The 24,349-nt window shown below is 45.8% G+C and overlaps 1 protein-coding gene across 1 annotated transcript in view; it reads left to right on the top strand.

The window, feature by feature from the left end:
• The first annotated feature begins 14,876 nt into the window (after positions 1-14,876).
• Positions 14,877-24,349, top strand: part of LOC144148817 (nose resistant to fluoxetine protein 6-like) — a 65,344-nt gene continuing 55,871 nt past the window's right edge. Inside the window, exon 1 of the mRNA XM_077680339.1 lies at positions 14,877-15,591. Within this exon, the coding sequence (XP_077536465.1) occupies positions 15,276-15,591 (316 nt within the window). The 5' untranslated portion in view covers positions 14,877-15,275. The remainder of the gene's footprint in view (positions 15,592-24,349) is intronic.

The following is a 24,349-nucleotide window of genomic DNA, read 5'->3' as shown; positions in this document are numbered from 1 at the left end:
GTAATATAATGGAAAACAAATTGACACGCAATATGGAAACAAAATAACGGAAACGCAACGGAAACCCCACGATGCGTCGCATCTACCCATGGTTCCCCTCGCGGGAAGATGGTGTAAATTTCTTTTTCACCTTAGTTCCTCTGGCGAGGAGAGCTCCTGGACTACCCGTGGACTATACGCAGTGCGTACTAGACTGGTAATAACAGAGCCTTAATCTATTAACTCCCTGGTAACAATTTTACTTAAGAAATGGAGGTTATTTGTGATAACTATACGCGTGGGGTATAAGTCGCTCCGTCGTGGAGTGCTGCGGATTAAGTTCGACCACGTGAGAATCTTTAAAGCGACCCTCCAATACTTTATTAAAATTTTACTTGAAATCAGGAATGCTTTCAGAACGCACTAAAACGCGCGCCCGGTACATAAAATAGGAGTCATAAAGTAGTACCCCAGCCAATGCCAACTCAGACCTATTTCCTCCGAAAAAAAGAAAAAGAAAATGAGAGCACAAATATGCGTAAATATGTATTTTTATGCAATTTAAGCTAGGAAATGTTCATTAGTTATTCCAGTGCCAACTTGTCCAACTTTTCGCTCTACCCAAGCCAAATATTACTGCTCAGCGCCCATCAGATAAGTCAGAAACTTGCTCCAAACATTTTCTTTCTTTCTCAGCCTGGATATTCTTTTCGCATTCGAGATACGGCAGCAGAGCTATAGCACGGCTTTCGGCCGAAATCACGCAGTACTGTTCAGTGCAGGTGATGTCTTTAGTTTTCACAGTGTTGCCATGGCATGAAGGAAAGAGTGAAAGCGTTTATCAGCAGTGTTTCAGGGTCCCTTTAACATGAGCCGAAACCGGGTGTCTTTGTTTTTCGCCTCCATCACCATAACGACCGCCGAAACCGTGTTCTAATTGACGTTCTTGGGCTCAGCAGCACAACGCCATGCAGGATTGAAGCGGCGGGATGATACCGAACCAGAGGCACCAATGCAAAGCTTTTATCCGGGACACTCGTATTCCGACGCCTCGCGTTACTTCTTAGCATACTTGTTGCGTGCTGCAGCGTTGGACACGAAGACAACTTACGACCAGTCTGTCTCTCGCTCAATTGCTTAAATCCATTTCAACACAACAGATGGCGCCACCGCCTCAGTAAATGTGCAATTGCTCCTCCCACCGGCGCTTATCCGGAACCAAGTAGGCGCGCGCCGTGTGGCAAGACAGAGACTCACAATCTTTAAATACACGCATAGAGTGCACGCTTCGCCCCTCCCCAGGTTTCACCTTAGTGGAGACGGCCCGGGATTTTTTTTTCTCAAATCGCTTGCTGGATCTCGTCATTCGCCTGTCCCGCTGGTTTGTAGTTCTGGAGCGTCGGGGTGAAGCCAACATGCGGCGATTTTTTGCCTGCTGAGTAGTCACTCTATCAAGTGCTTCCTTCCTTGACTAGCTACCGAAGTTTTTCATCAAAATAGGCAGGATCGTAATTGTGTTGTAGTACCTTTAAAAAGGGCTCGTGGTGAATTCCCAAGTCGCACGCAGGGGTACCATTTCTCTAGCCAGCAAACTAGTTGCGTCAACTCTAGGCTTCAGCCATTTATAAAAAAATAAACGTATCAATATTGTCAAGTAGCACCAATAACCAGGCTTAAAATGTCATCAGAAGGCTGCCGACATTTTGAGCATAGACGGTGCGACACCAGCGCCTTTTCCCCCCCGCCCCCTCCTTAGGTTTCGTTACTTAAAGTAGGAGTTAAAGCCCACAACCCAACGTATAGACACAGGCAAAACATGTTTCTTTATGTATATAACTTGTTGCCCGAAGACAGAGGAGGGAGCTGCTACACAGCGCCACATATCGTAACATCGAAAATAATAGTTGAAGGTAGGCACAGTTAGAGGGCAATGTTGTGCCCGCTATTAGCTACTATCGCTAGAACCAGCTTTCCGCCAACTTCGCCTTTAGCCACCTTGTCAGCTGCTCACTTCCATTTATTAGTTCTGACGCCCAACAGCCTGGGCTACGTGGAGGTAATGGTAATAATGCCATGGCAATATTTCTGCGCAAATGCCAGGGACGAACACAATACCAGGGTAACGGATGTAGGAGAGCCGAACTACGGGCATATTAGCATGCATACCGATGTTTCTACCCCTCCTGACGAAGAAAACCTAGCTGTCTTAAAAGGGGTCAGTCGCCTCAACTATCGAACTCAGGATATCTTCATTCGAACAGACATCCCAGAAGGCCGCCGTCTATTTCGCAGCAATAAGCTGCCCAGACATGATCGTAGCCTCCTGCAACGTCACTTTTACACCCGTTACTCCAAATACGTTGCCGTACATACAGGGTAACACATGCTTTGTAATGACGTTGCATACCACGAAAGAATCAAGGAATAAAGAAAAACATTTCAGCTCCGAGCACAACCCACAGGAAGGTACAACCACCTTAGATTCCCCCCGAAAATAACGACGCGTCAACGCTGCCACTTTCATGGCACCGCCCTCTGCCCCCTTACGAGAGGGTAGCGTCATCCAGCGTAGACTGCGAACGCCTTTCACCCTCTTCCGCCTCTTTCGTCCCCGCGCCCCATTCGCATACCAATCGTGTATACAAAGTTGTATGTCTTTCCCCTACGCCGATACTATACACTTGTTAGGGTCACGCTGTTAGTCTTGGAAATACAACTACGAAATTATTCCGCTGCAAACTTTGACTCTCTCTTTCTATGCTGGTACTCACACATTGCCCTGAATCCAACTACGTACGCACTGATCTAAAAAAGGCGACGTTACTCTTACAAGTAGCCTCGTCATTGTAATGTACACTCTAAAAATTGCTGCAGGTGTCTTTGCCCCGAACCCTTTAAAACGACAAATCACCCTGACCAAATGAGGTAACTTATGGCAACTTTATTGAACGCATGAGGGTAACAATGCAACCAATATTTGTAGCGATAGCCAAAGGCTAGCGTTTGCGAATATGGCGAATGTCAATGTCCCACACGCGAACTGAATAAAAAAAAAAAAGGCGCAACTTGCAAGGCAGAAAAAACAACAGAGTTGGCGGCCGGCTCCTCTCCCTTCATAGATACCTGGCTGTTGCAAATCACATGGATTTCCGAACTTGCTGCTGAAAGTTCTTCATTACTGGCAGGCCCTGATCGTTTTGTCCGCAGGCTTTCATCCCTCCCAAAGTGGACCGCGTTAGCCCGCGCTACCGGCGGCAACCGGCTTCGCGAACTCGGCGTCTGTAGCGCGAGCTGTCCTGTGCTCCCCACTTCAGGCGCGTACGCACGGGAACGGCTTCCTTTGTTTGTTTTTGCGAGCTCCTCATGTGGCGCAAGCCCGCCCAAGCCTGGACGACGCCGGGCGCTCCCCACGAGGCGCGCGCTCACGTGCGCTCGGTATTTTTTCTTGTTTTTTTTTTCCAAAGCTTTTTGCGAACGCCACCGGACCAAGCTCAAGCTTAAACAGCTCTGCTGCTAAAGCAGAGTTTGTGCAGGGACAACAGCTATCACCATCCGCAAAATTCGCCGGTTGCTCTCGCTGATTGCTGGTTCTGAGGAGTTGCCGTGAAGCCCACCTGCGTTGATTTCTTAGTGTATCTCGTGCAACCCTGGAATTTTCAGCCTATTTTATACCTTTCGCATGAGATGGGGAGCACACCGCGTTAGATCTGAAATATCATCCACGACAACATATCCAAGAAATATGCTTGCTTTCGTCAGCGCAAGCAACACCCGTCGAGGGAACGGGAGCACACGACACCGGTCGCCGACCGACGGCAGTCGTTTGGCTAGAGAACAGCATCCTTGAGACAGCGCGCTCCTAGCTGCACACCGCGTTGCCCACGTGCCCTGGCCGCGATCCAGGGGGACATGTTGCCAGATGACTTAAACAGATGGAGCCACTGTGCTTTCGACGGTTACCGGACGTTTTCATTTACATACAGGAAAATCTTTCACTGTTGCAGCAGCTGAAGGTGCACCAAGGCCACGCCGCTATTCATAGATTCCAAATGATAAATAAACCTAAGCACGCTTGCCTTGGTATGTCGCGAAGTGGCGTTACCTTCGCCCGTTGGCTGTGCGTATTCTATGCTGACTTGAACTTCGCTGCAGCCCCCTAAAAGATGAAAATGTAAACTTGGGATTTTGCTCGTGTGGGTGTCAGTGTGCTTTCTAGAATGCGTTAATGACCTCGGCGTAGACGGTGGCCGATTTGGTTTCAGGTGTTTTGACTTTCACGTGAATTGTAAACCCGTGCGCAGGAATGTAGATAGCGCTGAAGAGGTGGGGGGCAGCTTTCTTTTGGTATTCAAACTAAAAAAAGCACCGTTATTCAACCGCGGTGCTTGTTGAATCAGCTATATGTAGATGTCGTGAACACTACACTTTATCTTCAAAGGATACGGGGATTGAATTAAAAGGTTAAATTGAAATAAATTTAGTGTTCAAGCATAAAAAAAGATACACAATGAAAACGTATTGCCGTAGGACGTCCCGAAGTCAGCGACTTTCAGGGGACCTTCTGTATCTACTAGGTGAGGGAACAATGCAATAAACACTCCAGCGTTTACACTAGTACAGAACGAGTGAATACAATAGACATATAGAAATATGAATATTAATTTATTTATTAGAAATAATTAAATAATGCAGGCCTACATGTGGCGTTGGCTTGGAGTGGGATCAGGAATCACTGACAACATAATGACCAAACAAAATTATCCTCTTACGCGCCGCAGGTAACCCAGTGAGACATGGTTACCGCAGTGGAAGGCTGCAGCATAATTCAGACGGCCTGAGGATCTTTCATGCACGTGGAATCACCGCTACACGGGAGTTTCTTGTCCACTTTTTTCAGAAAAATGACCGCGGTGGTCGAAACCCGCGATCTCGCGCTAAATACCGCAATGCCTTAGCCACTGATCCAAAGCGGCGAGTAATACAGAAAACGTTTACCATGTTCTTCATCTTCTCTGGAATGTGGGGAAAGCTTTTATGTACGAAAAAAAAACATTCACTTGGCGAGCTTTTGAAAATGAGTTGTCGCCACAGAAATCACCTAACCCCGAAGAGCAATGTGTGACCAACGAACCAACTATGAGTTGAAGTGCCGGAAACTGTTTAAAATATTACGGCAGCGCCTGGGAAAGCGAACAACTGTTTAAGCATAAGAGCCATTTATTTCGAATTACCCTTGGACGTAGATTTTGTCAAAAAATGATGATGATGATGATAATGATGATTGCTATTGGTTTCCCCTTTGTAGCGGGGTGATGAGGTGTTATCTTACCAAAAAAGACTAATATACCTATGTTTTATACTCTCGGTTTAATACTAGCGCTGCTTAGGGCAGGCACAAAAAACCTATTAGGCACAAAATAGTTTTTTTTCCTATTACAGGTGGTAACTGTCCTAGGAAATATTCCCCTCTCTGCTTTTCGTCCCCCAGCATTCTAATCTTCTTTTCGTCGCCTCGACAGTCTTGAAGTTAACTTCCTCTGTGCTACCCTTAATTCCTAGGGCTTCTGTAAGCCGAACATTTCCCTCATGTAGATTTGGATGGATACCCTCGCATTCTAACACTATGTGCCGCATAGTTTCTGTTTCTTTTCCGCAGACCACGCAGACCCCATTATTTTGCGAATATGTCCCCACAAAGTTCTTAGTTCGCAAAGCAACCTGCTCTAGCCTCAAAAAGCAAAGCACTGCTATGGAAAAAAAAAACTCGCAAAAAGTTCAGCTTTTTAAAACAGCGTGCAAACACTGGTTATGACCCGCTCATGAGACGTGACCAGTATGGTCCATTCTGCGCGCTACATTTTAAATGACGGTGACGGTAGAAGAAAATCGCATGATGCTATTGTTACAATAAATTCAGGTATTTGTACTCGCAACCATGATACACACTCACCTTTTCACTCCTGCCCTGACTACGTTTTGAAATTCAAAAAATCGCGCAAGAGCAGATAGCCCGATCAGGAACAATGTATCCGTTACGAATAAATCAATTCACGTTTAGTTCAAACCGCAACAGTCTTCAATAGTCAAAGACAAACAAGTAAGCATTGTTCCAGCCCTCGTTTGTTGGTGTTATAAAAATGCACGATGCAGCATCATGGCGTCCTATGGTTAGACGTCTGCAACCTTGCGTTAGCACTAATTCCGGTCACGTACGCTGCCGCTCATGCACCGTTAGCAGCTAGCACGTGTGCAGCGGCGTTCGAATTGGAACACCCTACCTAAACGCGCAAAAATCACGCTATGTTCTCGTCTAGAACATACGCCGACGCAGCTCACCAGGGGGCGAAGCGGCGTCTTGTCTCGCCAGCGACCCAGTACTGCAGTGCAGACACGGTCCTGCCCCGGCCCCCCTCAGGGTTGCCAAAATCAGCCCAGGACACTGGCCCACCGGTTGGGGAACCAATGGTAGTAGCGGCGTCCAGCACCGCTGCTGTAAGAGTGTCTGCACTCACCAGTCGTGTTCCCCTTGCCCCTGAAGGCATGGTGGGCAAGGATGTGGCAGTCGCTGGCTCTTCTGCAAACGCTGCGCTGCCGCAGCCTCCTGTGGCACGCACATCCAGTACTCGTAGCGGTGCACGGTTGAAGGAGCCTAGCCCGTCAGCCACTCCTTTGCCATCAGAAGAATTGATGGAGGTGGCGCCGGCCCCACCGTCTTCACAAACGTACAAACAAAGGCGCGAATCCCTTGAGCGCCAGAAAAAGCCACCTCTAAGAATTCTACCACCCAAAAACAAATGATACTATAGAAACAGTACACACTAACTTTCCTCTTCTAGTAAATACAATATGAAAGAAAACCTAATTCACAAGAATTTTAGGGGCCCAATTAAAAATCTTGATGACATATATTAAACCCTTACAGAGTAGCAGCCAAGCATATTATATCTTCAAGAAACGCATCTGAACCGCCAACAAAGAAACTTTCATTGACAATACACTATCTTTCGAAAAGACCGAGCCGGCTGCACTAATTCGTCGGTTGGTGTAGCGTTAGTTGTTAAAAGTCAGTGGCCTGCCAAAAACTAAACCTGCAAACTAAACGTGATGATGTCAGGGTTCGGTGTTAATGAACAACGAGTCGACGCACGCGTGACAAGCAAAGAACGGGAGGCAATACGGGTCCCGAAAGAAACTAGACACCTTTATGAAAAGGCTCAAGAAACTGAATACGTGGAGAACACACCAAAGGAGGCGACACTAAACACACGCACTACAAAAAGCAAAGCTAAATTGAATCGTTCTGGTAGAAACAACAATAGTTCTATGACCTGCTAAATGTCCCTAATAAGACAAAGAACTAGCTCAAAGTTCTTCAGGTGCGTCGTCAGGCGCATCCCTGTTAGACAGGTAGCCTTCCCCGACGCCTTCGCATTCTGGGTGCCTGGTGGCCGTAGAGTACCGGTCATGTCTGCCGATGCCATCATGAGTATGGCATCGGCAGAGTCCTCTTCCGATAAAGAGAACCCCTGCAAGTTTGTTTGGCAAAAGGCGCTGGTGTACCGTCGGTACACCTTACCATCTGTCCGCTTCATTCAGCAACTTGTTATTCCGCATCCTTTCTAAGACGCGGTCATGAGGAAGGCTCATGAAGCAGTTCCAGATCATCATCGATTTTTCAAAAACAACTAAAAGAATCCTCCGGAAGTTTTATTGCCCAAACATTTGCGCCGACCTCCGAAGATTTCTTAGGACCTGTCATCTATGCAAGACGGCAAATCTGAAAACCGAGGTTGGCATTTCTCTTTCGAGAAAGATGCCTACTGTTGGCCTGTGCGTAACGGAAAGTCTGCTTTCAAGCAAAACGACAAGCCCATAGCGCACCTACAGGCCACGCCGAACAGAAGCATCTGTGCTCTGAGGTCAACCTTTTCAACCTTGCTTTGGCGTCTCTGCAGTGAGGTGTTGTGGTGTCCAGACGATGCTTACGGCCGGTTCGCAAAATCTGTTGTCTGTGCAAACAGTGTTTTTGTTTTCTTTTCCTGCCCCACCTTTCGGCCACCGGTGTCTTCTGAAAGTGTGTGCGTGGCTTCACCCCAAAACACTTCCTAAAACCGGGGGTAATGTGATGAGCTCAAGGGGGAGAAAATAAGGCGCAGAAAAGAAAACAGCGGAAGGAGAGGAGGCCAATCACCCGCTAATGGGTATGTGCCTCGCGAAACAAAGAGAGCCTTGGAGAAGAGGAGGAGGAAGAGGGGGCGACCGGGCTCTTGGGCAGATGAACGTTCGGGTGCACCTGCATAGAGCAGCGACTACACCCATCGACGGCGACATGCGACCGTGCCAGTACATCGCCAGGCACCTCCTGGTCACCAACCGGATCCGCTACTGCACCGGGCTACAGTGCCGGGGTCCATCTCCTGCCGTTCTTGCTGCGCCTGGTGGCTTCGCCTTCCGTTCCGGTCAGCGTGGGACGATCGAGCCACTCGCGACAGAGTCACAACGGACTACAAAGTGAGACTGTACTGGGTTTCTTCCCGTTTGTGCTCCTTCTCACGAATCGCCATCGAACTGCGACAGGGAAGGACTTCGTCACGCTGACCTCTCCCTTTGTGTTTCATTCTTTTATTTATCAATTTTGTTCTTTTTTACACCCCGTTCTGAATATCCCCGTGTTCCCGCTCTGTGCAATATATTGCATCTATGCTTCACCTTCGTATTGCGACTCTGTCGTCATTGATATTGCGTGCCAATCTCGTGGTTCACACCACCGAACCCTGAGATCATCACAGTAACCTAGAAGCTGTAGTAATGAGGACCATTATTTTTGGCAGGCTAACAACTATATGCTCAATATACATTGCCCCTGAATATCAGCTAACAACAGAGTTTGAAAGTTTAATAGATCAACTTGTGGCACCGTTCTTATTGGTAGGGTATTTGAATGCTACCCACCCGCTGTGGGGTTCAGCACGGGCCGATCCTAGAGGGCGACTCCTAGAAAGACTCTTGTCCTGTGGCGCTTGTTTGTTTAATAAGAAACAAGCAACTTTTTTCAGCGCAACACACAATACATTTTCTTCTATTGACCTAGGTCTGGGTTCCGCCACTTTATTTCCTCTAGTTGAATGGAGTGTTGCTCCAAATCTATATTTCAGTGATCACTTCCCTGTCATACTTAAGTTGGCTCACAACCCTGCAATTTCAACCATCCCAACAAGGTTTAAAGAAGAGGGAGCAAACTGGAAGAAGTTAAAGAATGATCTGAGCTTTATTACACATTTATACAGCGTCTAGAATCACTGACATTATTACTGCGCATATTATCGATGCCGCACCTTCCTCGATTCCTCGGGCTCCAATAAACACAAAAAATAGGCCAAGGCCATGGTGGAACGATGAGTGTAGGACTGCACGCAAAGAACCAAATAAAGTATGGGCAACCTTCAGAAGATATCCAACAGTTGAAAATCTCCTAGCATTTAAACGAGCAAAAGAAAAACATAGACGCATTCGACGTGCTGCGAAAACAGAGAGCTGGAAAATGTTCCTGACCTCTAAACATTCCTTCACTGACACGTAGAATGTATGGAAGAGAATAAGAGCCCTTCAGGGTCAGAACGCGAACACTTTCCCACTTAGTAGTACAACAGGTGGCATACTAGAGGATCAGGCCAACGCCCTCGGCCAGCACTTTGAACACATCTCCAGCTCTGCACACTATTCAACAGAATTCTTTCATCATCAAAAGATTCTTGAATGTAAACCTCTTCACAACAAGAAAACATCACGCGACGGTTATAAATCTCCAGTAACAAAAGAAGAATTTACCATTTCTCTTGCATCATGTAGGAAAACAGCTCCAGGGGCAGACAACATAACATACGATATGATAAAACATTTACACCGAGACATGCTTGAAGCAGTTCTTTACCTTTTTAACTTGATATGACAAACAGGACGACTGCCAATATCTTAGAAAGAGGCAATAGTTATTCATGTGCTGAAGCAAGAGAGAGACCCAGGTCTACCTAGCAGCTACAGGCCAATAGCCCTTACAAGCTGCTTGTGTAAATTGTTAGAAAACATGATAAACCAGCGTTTACTGTATTTCTTGGAGTTTTAGGGTATACTGGATAATCACCAATCAGGTTTTCGAGTACGTCGTTCCACAAACGACAACCTTGTGGCGTTTGAATGTTATGTGCGAGATGGTTTTGTTCACAAACAATCTTGCATGTCGGTATTTTTTACTTAGACAAGGCGTACGATACCACGTGGCGCCACGGAATTTTACCACATTAAGACTCGCTTGGAATCTGCGGAAACATGTTAAATTTCATTACAAGCTACTTAACCCACCGTATTCTCAGGGTTCATGTAGGTTCCTCGCTGTCGCAAACTTTTACCCAAGAAAATGGTGTTCCTTAGGGGGGTGTCTTGAGTTGCACCTTTTTTATTGTAAAAATGAATTCCCTGAAAAATATCTTGCCACGCTCTTTATTCTATTCCGTTTATGTGGATGTCATCCAGATAAATTTTAAATCATGTAACGTAGAAGTTTGTGAAACACAGGTACAAACAGGAGTTCACAGGCTGTCGAAATGGGCGACCGAAAATGGTTCTCCGTTCAACGCAGACAAATGCTCCTGCGTTTTGTTTTCTAGGCAACGAGGCATCATAGTGGAGCCGTGCATTACGCTCAATGGAAACCAAATCCCAGTGAACCATAGACAGACGTTTTTTTGTATTTTGCTCGACAAAAAGCTCACATTCATGCCACACATTCAGCAACTCAAAATGAAGTGCATGCAGCCCTTAAACGTACTTTATCATACTTTATCACCAAGTTTTATCCCACCAGTCCTACGGCACCGACGAGACATGCTTACTCAAAATATTGCGTAGCCTAATTATCTCTAAAATTGACTATGGGAGCATTGTGTATCAATCGGCGTCAAAAACAGTCCTCAAGGTCAATGCTGCTCACCACCTAAGACTACCGCTAGCTATTGGCGGTGAGCTAGACCACAGGCGGCGCTGCGGAGTGCGCCTCCGTGACGTCGGCTTAGGGATTCTCGCATTTGTCGTCTGCTTCACTCAGGCTCGCTCTCCCTGATATTTTTTTTTTGCGCTCGGTTAATGTCTGATGCTTGTCCGCGCCAGATTTTGCGTGGGCGTGACTTTTTATCATAATAATAGACTTACAATAGCATACACTAGCTCAAGGTGTGATTTAAAGTATAGTTTTGTGTACACCGCTGCGGAAGAAACATTGCCGGCGTCGCCCCATTCATTGCGAAGCCGGTCCTGTGCGGAGCGCGAAGAGTCGGAGCTAGGCGTCAGCTTCTGTATATAGCAGTCTTTCGAACAAAGGGAACAGCCAGCTACTTATAACCGACAACAGCGAAAATGCAAGACCAAAACAAATTCCAGGCACTCGGGGCTGTCGGCTTTGGCAGAAGGCATCGCGATCCCTGGTAATCGTATGCAAGGTAAAACAGTTTTTGCAACCTTGCCGAACGCTCGAACGTATTGAATCACATCACTTTACGTTGTCATGGCATGAAAGTATGCCGACATTCACTATGGGCCGCAAAAACTGTAGGTTAAATTCCAAATAACCTAACCTACTGTATGTATAGGCGCGTGCTGGTTTTATACCAGGCTTCTTAGCAGTATGGAAGTTTATTGGGCAAAACGAGTCACGTCTACGGCGAAAATACCGTGACACTATGTTCGTGCAGACCTGGGGAGATATTTTGGTAGATTCCCCACGGCCATATTTTCCCAATATTCAGATATGCGTTATAGTAAAACAGCGCTCAGGAGGAGGAGGAGGAGGAGAAAACTTTATTTAACAGTAAAATCGAGCTGATTAGTGGGCCGGGTCCTCAGTGCAGGCCCGGCCCAGTAATAAGAGTAATTTTCTTCAATTCATAGAACGCCATCCCGAACAGACCAGGATTTGCTCTTTACGCCTGGATCCGAAGGGTTGGAAACAGTAAAGAGCTGCTTAGAAATATTCGTGGGTTTCGATTCCTGTTATACTGGAAACCGGCACGTATACTATTTATTTCGTTAGTTACCGAGTATATCAAACCTTAAACACCGTAATCATGTCATAACCGTTCAAATTGAGAGTCAGTTCGTTATGATAACGATGGTTTCGATACAAATTCAGAGCACAAAAGCCGCCTTCGAGTACTCGGACTACGTTGTCTGAGGCGCGATCGCGGGGGCGTAGCACAAACCTTCTCATCGCATTTGCATGTGAATAAAGAGCGCACGCTGAGCATAAGCCCTTTCTTGGTCACAGCCATAAAAGCCACTTTGTGAAGAAAGGAATGTATGCCTTACTGCCCGAAGAAAATATCCACACTATCTTTGAGAGCCTCCCAAACATCCCCGAACCTCCTAGGAAGATGTTTGGGACGGTGCAAAGAAATTAATGCAACAGAAAAAAAAAACATTTATCTGATACAAGTCAACAACAACAAAAGAAATAGAAGACAGCCGCTTTAAACTTGTGTAGGATACAGCTTGAAATTATTCAGAGGTGTCAGAAGCTGGCAAAAATAACTGAATCACTGAAAATGCGGTTTTCATGCACGAATTCATGAAAGCGGGCGATTTCTAGCACAGGCACTGCTGCACTCACAAGCTGAGTGTAGCAGACGACAGCGGCGCGAATCCCTAAGCTGACGTCGAAGCCAGGGGGCGCCACTCAAACATCTCACCGCCAATAGGTGCTTTCCGTACGAGTCTCGTTTTAAGTCAATGTGGAGTCTGACATGTGGTCCCTAGAACACCAGCGTAAATTCATTGCGCTCTTGTATGCCGTTAAAGTTGCTTCGCTACCTCAGCATCCCTGTAACAGACTAATGAGCGATCACACTAAACAATTTCATAACGACCATAATTGTTTCACCGATCTCCCTCTGATGAGGGCTCTCTTCGTATTCACTGAAAGCTGAACTGCATTTCCATTCACTACTTATAGTCCTTAGCAGTATGGCCCTCTACACCAACATGTTGATTTTAATGAAATGGCCCTCTACATCAATATTTAACCATTTTCTCTAAAGAAGTATACCCCCAAAGAAATATCCAAAACCCTGGTATTTTGCGCTCTTTGGCCAAGTTGCCCGTGCGCCAATAAACAACACATACAACAACAACCAATAAGCTGTTTTGAGCAAGCGGGCCCAGGCAGAAAAATGGTGTGCTTTGTTCGGTGCATACTTAGAAGTGAGTGATGAGTTTCCAACCAATGGGGAAGTTTATAGTGGTACGTGTTAGATTACTTTTGTATATTTTGTATTTCTCCAGTGAGTTACGTTAGTTTCATCTACGTGCATTATCAAGTCGGCAGAGCCAAGCCTTGCTGTAATATTGTTATTGTAGATAAGAAATAAAATCGAGCCTAAAACAGAGCTGTGTACGACACCATACTGCCTTTTCATTTTAGGGGATAATATATTATTAATAGGGATGTACTTATGTCTATTTGATAGATAATTTTTAATAACAATCAGCGCTAATTATTGTATGCCAAATACCATAATTAGCATACAATTGTATGCTTAATGAGCATACATTTGAATGCTCATTCACATTTTTTTAGTGAAAATGTGAATGAGCATGGTATCGAAAGCTTATCTCAAATCCAGGAACAAATCAAGTCCAGTAATTTGCTTTCAATCTTCCTGACAATTTTTTTTTGTATACATAAGTGTTATTTTGGTGGATTTATGTGCCTGAAATGCATATTTTCCCGGAGTTCATTTCTGAAGTTTTTGAAAAAAAAAAAAAAAAAAGAAACACGTGAGCGGATAATACGTGCACTTCTCTTTGAGAATATTGTAAGGACCCACATTAGCAATGGGTAATTGTAAATTTACACCTGCTGATCAGTGCGACGAATTAAGCCAATTCAACGCGTAGTTTGTAAGGGAGTGATTGAGGGAGGGAGAGAGGGAGGGAGAGAGGGAGGGAGGGAGGTTGGGAGGGAGGGAGGGAGAGAGGGAGGGAGGGAGGTTGGGAGGGAGGGAGGGAAAGAGAGAGGGTGGTGGGAGGTAGGGATATTAATGAAGTGAAGCGAAGCAAGGTGAAGTATCAAGAATAAGAGTTATAGAGAGTAGTACTGAGCCCAGCCATCCTGAAAACACCCGAGGCGGCGGGAATGGAAAGTAACGAAAAACTTCTATTTAAAAAAAAAAGCTGCAAGGTGAATCGTAAAACGCAGCTTACCATCTAATACTGATTTAAGGACATTGTTACTGCAATCATTTTAGTAGAAGTAGTAGCCGTTCGCTTGCGCTTTCTAACCATCGGTCATTTTAAAATTGATTTGAATATTGTGCAAGAGGCGTGCACGGAGATAAACACTGTAAATAACTAATTGATAGAGGTTCGCTTTTTGATTGAGGGTGGTTTTCACCTCCTTTGGGAAACCGGAGCCCGAAGTTGACTGCTTTACTGTGTCACTAATTGCCCAGTTTCGCTCCGAAATCAGCAACATAACGCACGAGTAATTTTTAATACCGACCACACCCTGGCACTAACATTTGTTCTTTCCACATGTGAAGGATCTGCAAGGACGCACACTTATCTCTCACGCAGCTAATGAGCCCGCACGCATGCCAAACCTTGCACATCATGTCGTGAGGGGGTACACCGTGGTGACGCACGCCCGGCGAGATGTGCAGGTACAATGCTGCGTGACTGGTCGCCCGTGTCAACTCGGAAGTCCAAGGAGGTAGGACAGCGGCACGGAGAAGCAATAAGCGCACTTCAAGGACCCCAGAGGGGAAATGAAAGGGAAAGCATGCGGCGGGGTTTTCGCTGTCGGCGCAAATCGTCAGCGCGTTATCATGCATGAAAAGCTCCCCTCACTCACGCTGCTCTGGTGAAATATGCATCGCCGTGTCGCATTTGTTCTCTCGGGAGCAAACCTCGATAACCCTGCCCTTTGCGTCAACTCCGCTCGTCAGAGGTGCGAAATATTAGGCACAAAAGCCTTTCGAGTGAGGAACGCTTCAGATTCGCTGGAAAGCAAGGCCCCGCCTTTAGGGCACCATCGACGACAGATGATGTCAGCAGGGCGCGCTTAAGTTACTTCACAATCTAAGAAGGCTACAAGAGTGTTCTTCCCTCCAACGTAAGACCCACCGAAGAAGCTCCCCCGTGTGCTCACTGAGCGAGGAGGCTGCCCTGTAGCAAAAAATACTCTCGACAACAGAATTCCGTTGCGTACATATTTAAATAATCTCTTCAAGCCCGGTTGCTTGGGAGCAATGGAGCGCCCAGCTAACAGTATCATTGCTATGCTTTTCCTCTGTTTTGCGGCGACTTACACGCCATCGACAGCGCTATTGCCGGCGGTCGCGACCGGAACGACGGCAACGCAAGCCAGCGTGGAAGCTCTTCCTACTGCAGAGCCCACGCCCGAGTTTGTGAAGACACTCAAGGGCATCGTTGACGAATTTGTGACGAACCCGCGCAGCCCTCTGCGACAGAGACTGATCGCAGCCAAAGTTTCACCTGACTGCACCGTGGGACTCGTCAACTTGCTCCGTTCCATCAGCAACATGGAGCCTTGGGCATTCAGACGTAAGGCGCCTGCTTTGTGTTTCATACCGCTCCACCGGGAGCCTTCAGTTCCATGATTGTTGTGACTCGATCCAGTAACTGAGTGCGCCACTTCAGGCGTGGATTGTTGTTCCTGGTGACAGTCAAATTAGCATGAATACAAAAGACTAGCTTTATTCTGTTACTCATATTGTCAGACCTATTAAACAGCAAACTGGTTTTAGAAGACTTGGTACACTGCGCGTAAGGCCCAGGGCATGCGATGAAAGTTATATGTTATCCTCAAAAACATTGCGTATTCATTGCGCGTTTTTTACGACTGACGCTTACGGTTCGTCATGCACTTTTATTAGAATTCGAGGTATTAAAAAAATTAACAGAGACAGAAAGAAGCATTATGAGAGGTAATTTAAAGAGGTGGCACGAAAGAAACGGAACAAGGATGAGAATTCAGAAAATTCGGGTGCATATTTCAGCGTTCAAGTTGTCTTCACTTTTCTTTCCTCTGGTCCCATTTTGTTCGAACTGCAGTATTGAAGAGCCAAGATGAACCTACAGATAACGTCTAAATGCTGTGTTGATTAATACCGCTTGCTTCTTACAGAAATTCCGTTGCGAGCGTCCTTTTCATGTTCGCTATAAAACTAACGCTGTGCACTGTCGAAACTATATTATAGAAAATTTTACAGTCAGCGCTTGGTCTAATACCACTACCGCGGGAGTATGCACAAGGCCATGCTTTTCCAACTCCTTGGGATCGGGAATAGCTGAAGCGCATTTTCAGTCTGCATTCAATAAAAAAATAATTCATCTGTACACAAACGCCTTCATTCATACCGGGTCCAAACATACTCGCGCGGGGCACACGTAGAGCCTCCATTTAACATGCGTTCTGCTTCCATGCCCCACTTTATTATCAAAAGCTGGCAGATTATTTGCTTAGTTATTCTGTTAGGTCGGTCTTGAGTCTCGCCAAAAGTGAATGCAAGACTGATGTAATAACGCAGTGTTTCTGTCACACGCTCGGTCTACCAGAGCAGTTAAGATGGTTTCCACGCTGTAGGACAGACCATTACTGAACCCAAATCATGAGAGCAAAAGCTTCCCGCGTATTGTGCCTGAGACCGCTTTGCGTACGCTACGTGTCGTACGTAAAGAGGAATGTCACTCCTCGTCACATGCTATTGACCCCCTTTATACCTACCCGTAATCGAAAGCTGAGTGCAGTTGAGTACGGAACAAAGGTCATGTGTAACGAAGACATCCAAGTGTCACAAATGTTTCGTATAGTATACAGCGAACAGGGCCGGTGTCAAGGCTATAGATTGTACAGGCACATTTAGAGGTACTTTTGCAGTTCCTGGCAGCACGCGGAAGAATCTTGAGTGTTCTTGAATATTTAAGGAACGGGCATCTAATGTTTGCTGGGTATACATTGTAGTGCCGCAGCTGTACGGGATTTGAAGCGAGTCTGGTCTTGTGAGAATGCGGAGAAGGCCCAGACGACTGGTCAGGTTGTCGGCGGGAGGGAGGCGACACAGAGCAAGAAGCATCGAAGAGCTCTGGCCACAGAGAGCAGGAAGAGAAAAGAAATGGGGTCTGGGTGCAACATTTTTTCGCCACGTTGAACGCAATGAAAATTTAAAATTTTGATTCATTACAATGTTAAAATATTTCCGATGGTTAATACCGCAAGCGTATGCTGCAAATCTAGCACAGGTCACGCTTCTTCTAGAGCAAGAAAATAGCTACAGTAAACACAATTTTCCTAAAACCAAGACCTTTAACCCTTATTTATGCATATGTAGTACGACTAAATTTTCCTTCAGAGCTATCTGTAGCCCTTTAAGTATATTTTTATTTCAAATCGTTCTCATGAGTCCCCGGGCTTTCCAGGACAAGAAAAACAATAACACATTGAGCTCAAAAAAGCTGAGGGGTTAAAAATTGCAGGAAAAGCTAGTTAATTCGAACCGCCAGGGGAGGCCATCTCAGTTCATTTTTTTTTTATTTAAAACACCTTACAGGCCCCTGTTCAGGTCATTGAGCATTGAGTAGGAAGGGGGGGGGGGGGTAACAAAGGAAGGAGTTACATACCATTCCTCACAAAATCACAAGTTAAAAAAACACATCAGAACAACTTATGAGGACAAGGTTTGCAATACACGTGTCAGTTCGAAAACAATAAGAAAAAAAAGGAAAAGTCAATAGCAAATCGCACACACATAAACTGCGCACAATTATTGCAAGTATACTGAACACTAACACGCTAGTACGTAAACTAGACAACAACCAAAGATACCCAAATATGCGCAGACGAAGTGCACCAATCAGTTTCTGTAGTCTTGAGTATGCACAACGGAAAGAGCATAGGAAAAAAACGCAGAACATAAAAAAGACATTTCCAAAGACATTTCGCGTGCGTAAAAAAGACATTTCCAGCATGAAATGTTCGTACTCAGGCACAAAATGCGACACTGGGAAAAAATATAGAAAAAAAAAAGAAATCACGTGCTATGACAGGTTGTTTTGGTCTTCCAGCAAAAAAAAATCGGAAGTTTAAAAGAGGGATACAGGACATGGCAGAAGAAAAAAAAATGTGAAAATAGTGGTAAGACGTTATTGCAAAAAGAGAGTGAGCAGTAATTGACGGAAAGTATGGTTGTCTGATACTGATGCGATATTGTCTGGAAGACCATTCCACAAACGTATGGCGCGAGGAAGAGCAGATGAGTTGAGCGAATCAGTTGAGCCATATAACCGCGTTAAACTGAGGAGACTATGCAACGTACGTGAAGTAACGGAAGCAACATCAAGGTGAAGTGGGGTTGGTCTATTATACGTATTTGTGAAAGAGGCAGAGAAAGAAAATGTCGCGGCGAGTGCTGAGTGGTTGAAGTGAAAGGTTGTGCTCAATTTGAGTTATGCTGCTGTAATAGTCATTAGTTCGAATTAATGAAAGTTCGAACTAATGAAAGTGAACAATAATAACAGTACATTCCAATGGCGGAACCAGTAGGGCATTTCAACACTCTGATGCTTAAAAATACCATGATTGCGGCCTGTCTGTTGTCCCTTAAGGCGACAGCCAGCACTTTTTTGCTCTATCAAACGAACGTTACGGTAGGCCTCGTGTTCCCCTTCTTCAAAACGGAAGAAGAGGCCGTCTGCGCCCCATACGGCCATGACTTCTGAGCGCACGACGGCAGTAAGCTTTGACCTTGTCCTCCTTTTCGTCATTGGCAGCGAAAGGCTCTGCACCTCCGACCTGAGAAATGATGTCCTCATCTGTCAGCTCACGACGCACACCACTGTATTCACTTCCTCATCGGCGTCGTTCTCGAAGATAGCGTCTTCGAAAACCTCCGCCATGTGGGACTTAAACGGGCTTTACCTTATTTAACCTTCTCCGGTCTATGCAGCTTCGTGTGTAAACAGTGGATTCATTTTTCTAGCCGTGTGCCAAGAGCACGGCGGCGCGCAGTTCGAATTATCCGTACCGGAACCTACTCAGGTTAGAATTAACCGGCTTCTTTATACATGGACTTCTTAGGAGACTCGCCCGGACCACATCGAACAATTAAAATATCCATAAATTCGAATGATTTAAGTTTGAATTAACAAGCTGTCACCACATTGCATCTTACGTGCCGGGATTTCGTATTCTACAAACGCGTGGATTGCATTGCTATATTTCTTAAACGAAGTATTGTCCATCCTGCAACAGATCTTATGAACTCTATTAAAGAAGCTCGACAAGGGTGTGGAAATCCCGGGATAGGGTGACAAGATTGTTCTTATATGACGTCGTTTCTATTGGACTACCGTGTTTAGCCGTCGTTCATTTATTTCAGACAAAAAGGCTGGCGTATTGCCCACATGATTTCAACCGTAAGGTAGACGTGCGCACCTGATGGAGTCATGCCTGGCTGCGTCTAATTTGTTATGCGTAACGACGACGAGTAATCAAGGCAGCTTTCCACCCACGTAGGAAGTCGGAATGATGTTTCCCCTCGTGCGCCCGTCTGGTTCGCTTCCTGACTAAGCTCCTGGCGTAGAGTATTGCACGCGACGGCATAGATAAGTATTCGAATGCTTTTGGTCATTCCATTAGAATGCGTGCGAGAAACAGTTTTTACTTGCACGCCTGAATGTGTGTTTAGAAACAAGCTTTCTTAATGCTTACCGTTCCTTGGTTGGTAGCTTGGGGTTTGGAGGGGGTGGGTTAATTTTTCAACATCGGTTTTTGTGCCGCGGTGGTTTTTTCCTGGGGTGAAGTACAATTAACGCCGTCTACGTTCCTTCTGAAATAGCGAGCCTTAAGGCGAAGTATATGAAGGAAACACCTTTTCAAACTACTATACCACTAGTGATACGGTGCATACATGCCAACCTTTTTTTAGCACCCAGGTATGGTTGGACAAGCAACAAAATTACATAAACACAATTAGATCGTTCATTTCATTAAAAAAGAACTCTTGAGTTGTTTTTTACGAAAATAAATTAAATACCAAGATTAAACAACGCGTCCAGGAGAGGTGACATGAAAGTAGAACAAAAAGAAAAAAGAAAAACACGATGCTTCGCGATTGCGCGAACGGAGCAGCACACAACAAAACAAAACTAAAAGAAAAATATTCTCTCTCTCGCTATCAGCTTGCACTGCTCGAGGACAAGCGCGTTCGGCTGTTTTAAACCCCACAGACCTCGTCACCTCAGACTGGTTGACTGGAAAAAAGAATCACGACGAAGAAGGTTCAACTTCTAATGCTGCGTGCAATATGTCAGTACCCAAATAAATACTTTCGGAGTAATAGCTTATCACATATTTGTTGTCATTGATTAATTTCATGCACAATTTATTTTAACTACATTCTGTTTTATATAAACGGCGTTTTTCAGCTACATTCGAGCACTGTTTCATTTCGAATGGTGGGGCTGCGTCAGCGAAGCTCGCTCCAATTTTTCAATTCACCTCAAATTTTCTAAAAATTACGGAAATGAGAAATACGAAAAGATAGGTAAGCTCTTCTTTTCTCAGTTAGCCTGCATGCGAAAAAATACGTTCTAGAGCTCTGAACTGAGTCTATAGTAATTTATACCTATATTGTAAATAAAGGTAAGCTATCCACTTGAAAGCACACTTAGCTTCCTAACTAAGTCGTTTAGCTTGCGCCCTGGCAGTGTTCGCGAGACATTGCAGTGACGCGAAACCAAAGGCGCACACATCATTTTTTGAACCAAATTCAGAACCCAACAGTAAGGCAGGACCCCAATTTAGAACTGATGATGTCGCGCGGTAATAAGGTATTGCGTAAAAAAAAACTTTCTGGAAGGAGAGGGCAACGACCTACTACAATCGCGCTGACCTTACCTTCGTGTAACTACTGTAATTGTGGGTGCGAACAAAAGTTAACGAAGCACCAAACTGCCTGCCTAAGCCACTGCGTATCATAGGTAGCAAACAGAATCTGTCATTATATAGGGAACTCTTTGAGGATTGAAGAGTTGACGGCGTCCTAGAAGCCTCCCTGGGCCGCCACTTGGGAGAGTAATGCACTAAAAGCGGTCAGCAAGCGCATCGCCCAGTCTACATCGTAAAGCGCATTAGGTACCCCGCAGCACAGTTCGAGAAATTTAACCCTGAAAAAAATCTTGCAAGTGCACCTTGCGGTTTTTAAGGGGTTAGCGGTTAATGCTGCGCGGGTGCTTTGTATAGGAGTGCCTGCGAATCTGGTTAGCACTCAAAAAATGATGCAGGATTTGTTTACATGCACAAAATAACACGGAAAACGAGCTGGAATACAGTCGCTCCTGTAGCTCAAACGGTACTCCATTGGAAGCGCTATCCCAAGTTGGCGGGTTCGGATCCCTGACTGAGCTCACATTTATCTCAATTTCCTTTCCTTACTACCATTTTAAAATTCCCATTGTCACATAAAAAGGGGACTAACTACCTTTGCTTACTTTGCTTGGTGTTCTTAACTATTGGCTTTCTGTTCTATGTTAATTCGACGAGCGGCTCATTTCCAATTCGGATGAGCTACACGTCGAGCGAGCGCTTCGGTTCTCATAATCTTGGTGCCACAGCTAGCATAGGAGTCCTCCAGGACAGTCGACTACAACTGACATAGACGCTCCCCTTACTGAGCACGGATCGGTCTTTGCGGCGCTGGATACCACTACTGAAAAAAACTCAGGATATACTTGCATACAGATTAATTACACAGTACATTTGGGGAAACACAGGCGCTCCCGTAGCTCAGTTAATGCAGCCTGAGACGCGTTATCTAAGGTTGTAGGTACGTGCAGTGTTCAACAGAACTTACACCTAAAGAGAGGGTTCATAGGTCATGGAAACTTCGACTTTCTAAGCGTATGGTGCTGGAAACTCCTATGGAGTTTTCGCACCTCATAGCCGACGTGTAGCTTCGGCACGCAAAACAACCCCCGAATTTGAGTTTGAATAATGTGAAGGCGGAAGCCTACAGGCTTCCGCCTATACATAGTTATACGTTATACGTATAACATAGTTATACGTTATATACGTTTATACATATATACATAGTTACACGTTAAGCTTTTTTTTTATTGCGTAAGTTTGCTATTCGGCATAAAGGAAAACTAAGTGTACAGATACACTCCGGATTCTCGTTGGAATCTGAGCAGGCCGCCATGATGTGGACCTTGTATCCACGCCATGACGTCTGGCGGACGACCGGGGTTCAGGCCGCAGGAGGCGATGTGCACAAGGCGTAGGCTTCGCAGGGCAGGGCAGCTCCACGCCGAGTGCTCCGCTGTAGCCTGCTCAACAGGAGCGGGACAGAAAGGACACGTCGAGTCGAACGCCGTTGAGCCTCCTGTTGAACTTTGCGGCCCCACCCGTAAGCGCTTGACCAGCCCCCTGAACAGCACCCTCTGAGCCTTGTTCCGTTCACTCGCCACCGCCAGGAGCCTCGTGATGATCTCAGTCGGCACCTTCCCCTCTCAATGCGGCTCGTAGTGCACGTTTGGCAGCGGTAAACCCCCCTCCGGTATGGCGCCCAATCACCCTTTTCAAAGCGCTCCTCCGGCACTTCAATGGGAATGTCCTTGCCCTTTCCCGGCACGCGATCCCCAGCTCCGGTCTAATTTTCTGTGCGATGACCACACAACGGTTTTTTGTACCTTATATGTTCCATGACGCCTTTTCATGCCGGCGTAGCGTGTGGGTGGGGACGTAGTGCGGGCGGGCTTCACCGGGGACTCCTAATGCTGTGTCATGACGTACCGTCGCTTCGCTTCAGTCCGTTATTTTCGATGTCTAATTTTTATTTTCCTTTTTAGCTTCACGACAAAACAGATACGATTCAAGGCTACGCCCGCGTGCATTTTAGAAAGCCAGAGTGGATGTGTCGCGTCAAGAGATAATTTGCGTAGAAGGAAGTGGCTCCTGAATACTGTTGACAGCTGCCGGCAGGACCATGAGGATTGTGATGCTGACGCCCCTTCGAACAAAGGCCCCCGCCGAGAGAACGTATTTAGCGAGTCTCTGGAGGCTTAGTGAGCTTCGACAACACGGAACACGTCGGCAATCAGAGAATCCCTGTCAGGCCTTGCGGTGTCGAATAAAGACCGCGATTTTGTCAGCTACAGACAAAAGCGCTAAGAGCATAAAACTTGAGAAAATGGTCTGGGAGATAGTTTCGCTGATGCCTCGTCCTTTTCATAGTAGGTGTTATAATGGCTACTTTTTTTATAGCACCGTAATACCCTTTGAAAGCGTTTCTTTCCGAGCGATCCGCATGCGTGCTCTCGAGATCCGTTTGACGTCGAGATCTGTCCTCTGAAATGAGCTATCCAGTTTTTTTCCCTACCTATGACAAAGCCGACTAGTTTGAATCCAGATTATATGACAATATAGCATTAGAATTGTTATTTTGTGACGGAAATGGCTTTCAGAACGTTTGCACTTTCTGCAGAAAGCTGCAAAACGGTTTGCCCGCAGGAGTAGTTCCTTTCCGAAATGAGCGTTGGATCGCGCCGAATCTGTATTTCAGCTTCGGTGTTCATTGCAGGTAGGTGCCCGGTGGTTTATACCACTCACAGAATTATTAAGTGAGAGTTGCTATGTTTCGCCTTCATAATCCGGCCGCTGCGACGAGGATTCCAACCCACGACATCTGTCTTCCTTCCTGACGGCAAAATATCAGCCTCCCCATTAGCCTGGCGGGCATGCGTGTTGCAGTGGCGCTTGTTGTGCACACCCTCGCGCATTTCACGTCTGCCTGTGGTAGCTTGTTTTCACAGTTCCGATAGCCATGTCGCTGTATCAATTCCGTGTGTATTTTTGTTCATTCATGCTACAGGCAATGGGAGCTGCTTAGTCGTTATTATAGCATTCTCATTCCAGTAGTCTACACTGAGTGGTTGCGGCAATACTACGCTTCCGGCTTAAAATACAGATTGAATGAGAAAGAGCGCATACGGAACGGGAGTGAAGGAATAATTGGCTTCAGCGTGTAACTTGAATATGAAGTCCTAGAGTACAGTCCTAGAGTACTTGGGACAGGGTGCGCAAAATAGAGTACGTTAAACTTCCTCGAATAGTGGACCCTTAAAACAGGTTCTCACTGCTGAGGTTTGCGTATCGTACTCGTAGCAATAGATTACCAAAAAAAATCCACTACGTAGAAGAAAAGTTTGACGTTCTCTTTTTTTGTTTACGCTTGAGCGGGACCAACAAACTGCCTGATAAAATGTTATTTTACCATAGTGATTGTTTTATTCCAGAATACTT

This window comes from Haemaphysalis longicornis, unplaced genomic scaffold (assembly GCF_048455015.1).
Source record: "Haemaphysalis longicornis isolate Haplotype H1 unplaced genomic scaffold, Haemaphysalis longicornis Haplotype H1 scaffold_1, whole genome shotgun sequence".
Classification (NCBI taxonomy): domain Eukaryota; kingdom Metazoa; phylum Arthropoda; class Arachnida; order Ixodida; family Ixodidae; genus Haemaphysalis; species Haemaphysalis longicornis.
This window is presented reverse-complemented; position numbering and strand designations above follow the sequence as displayed.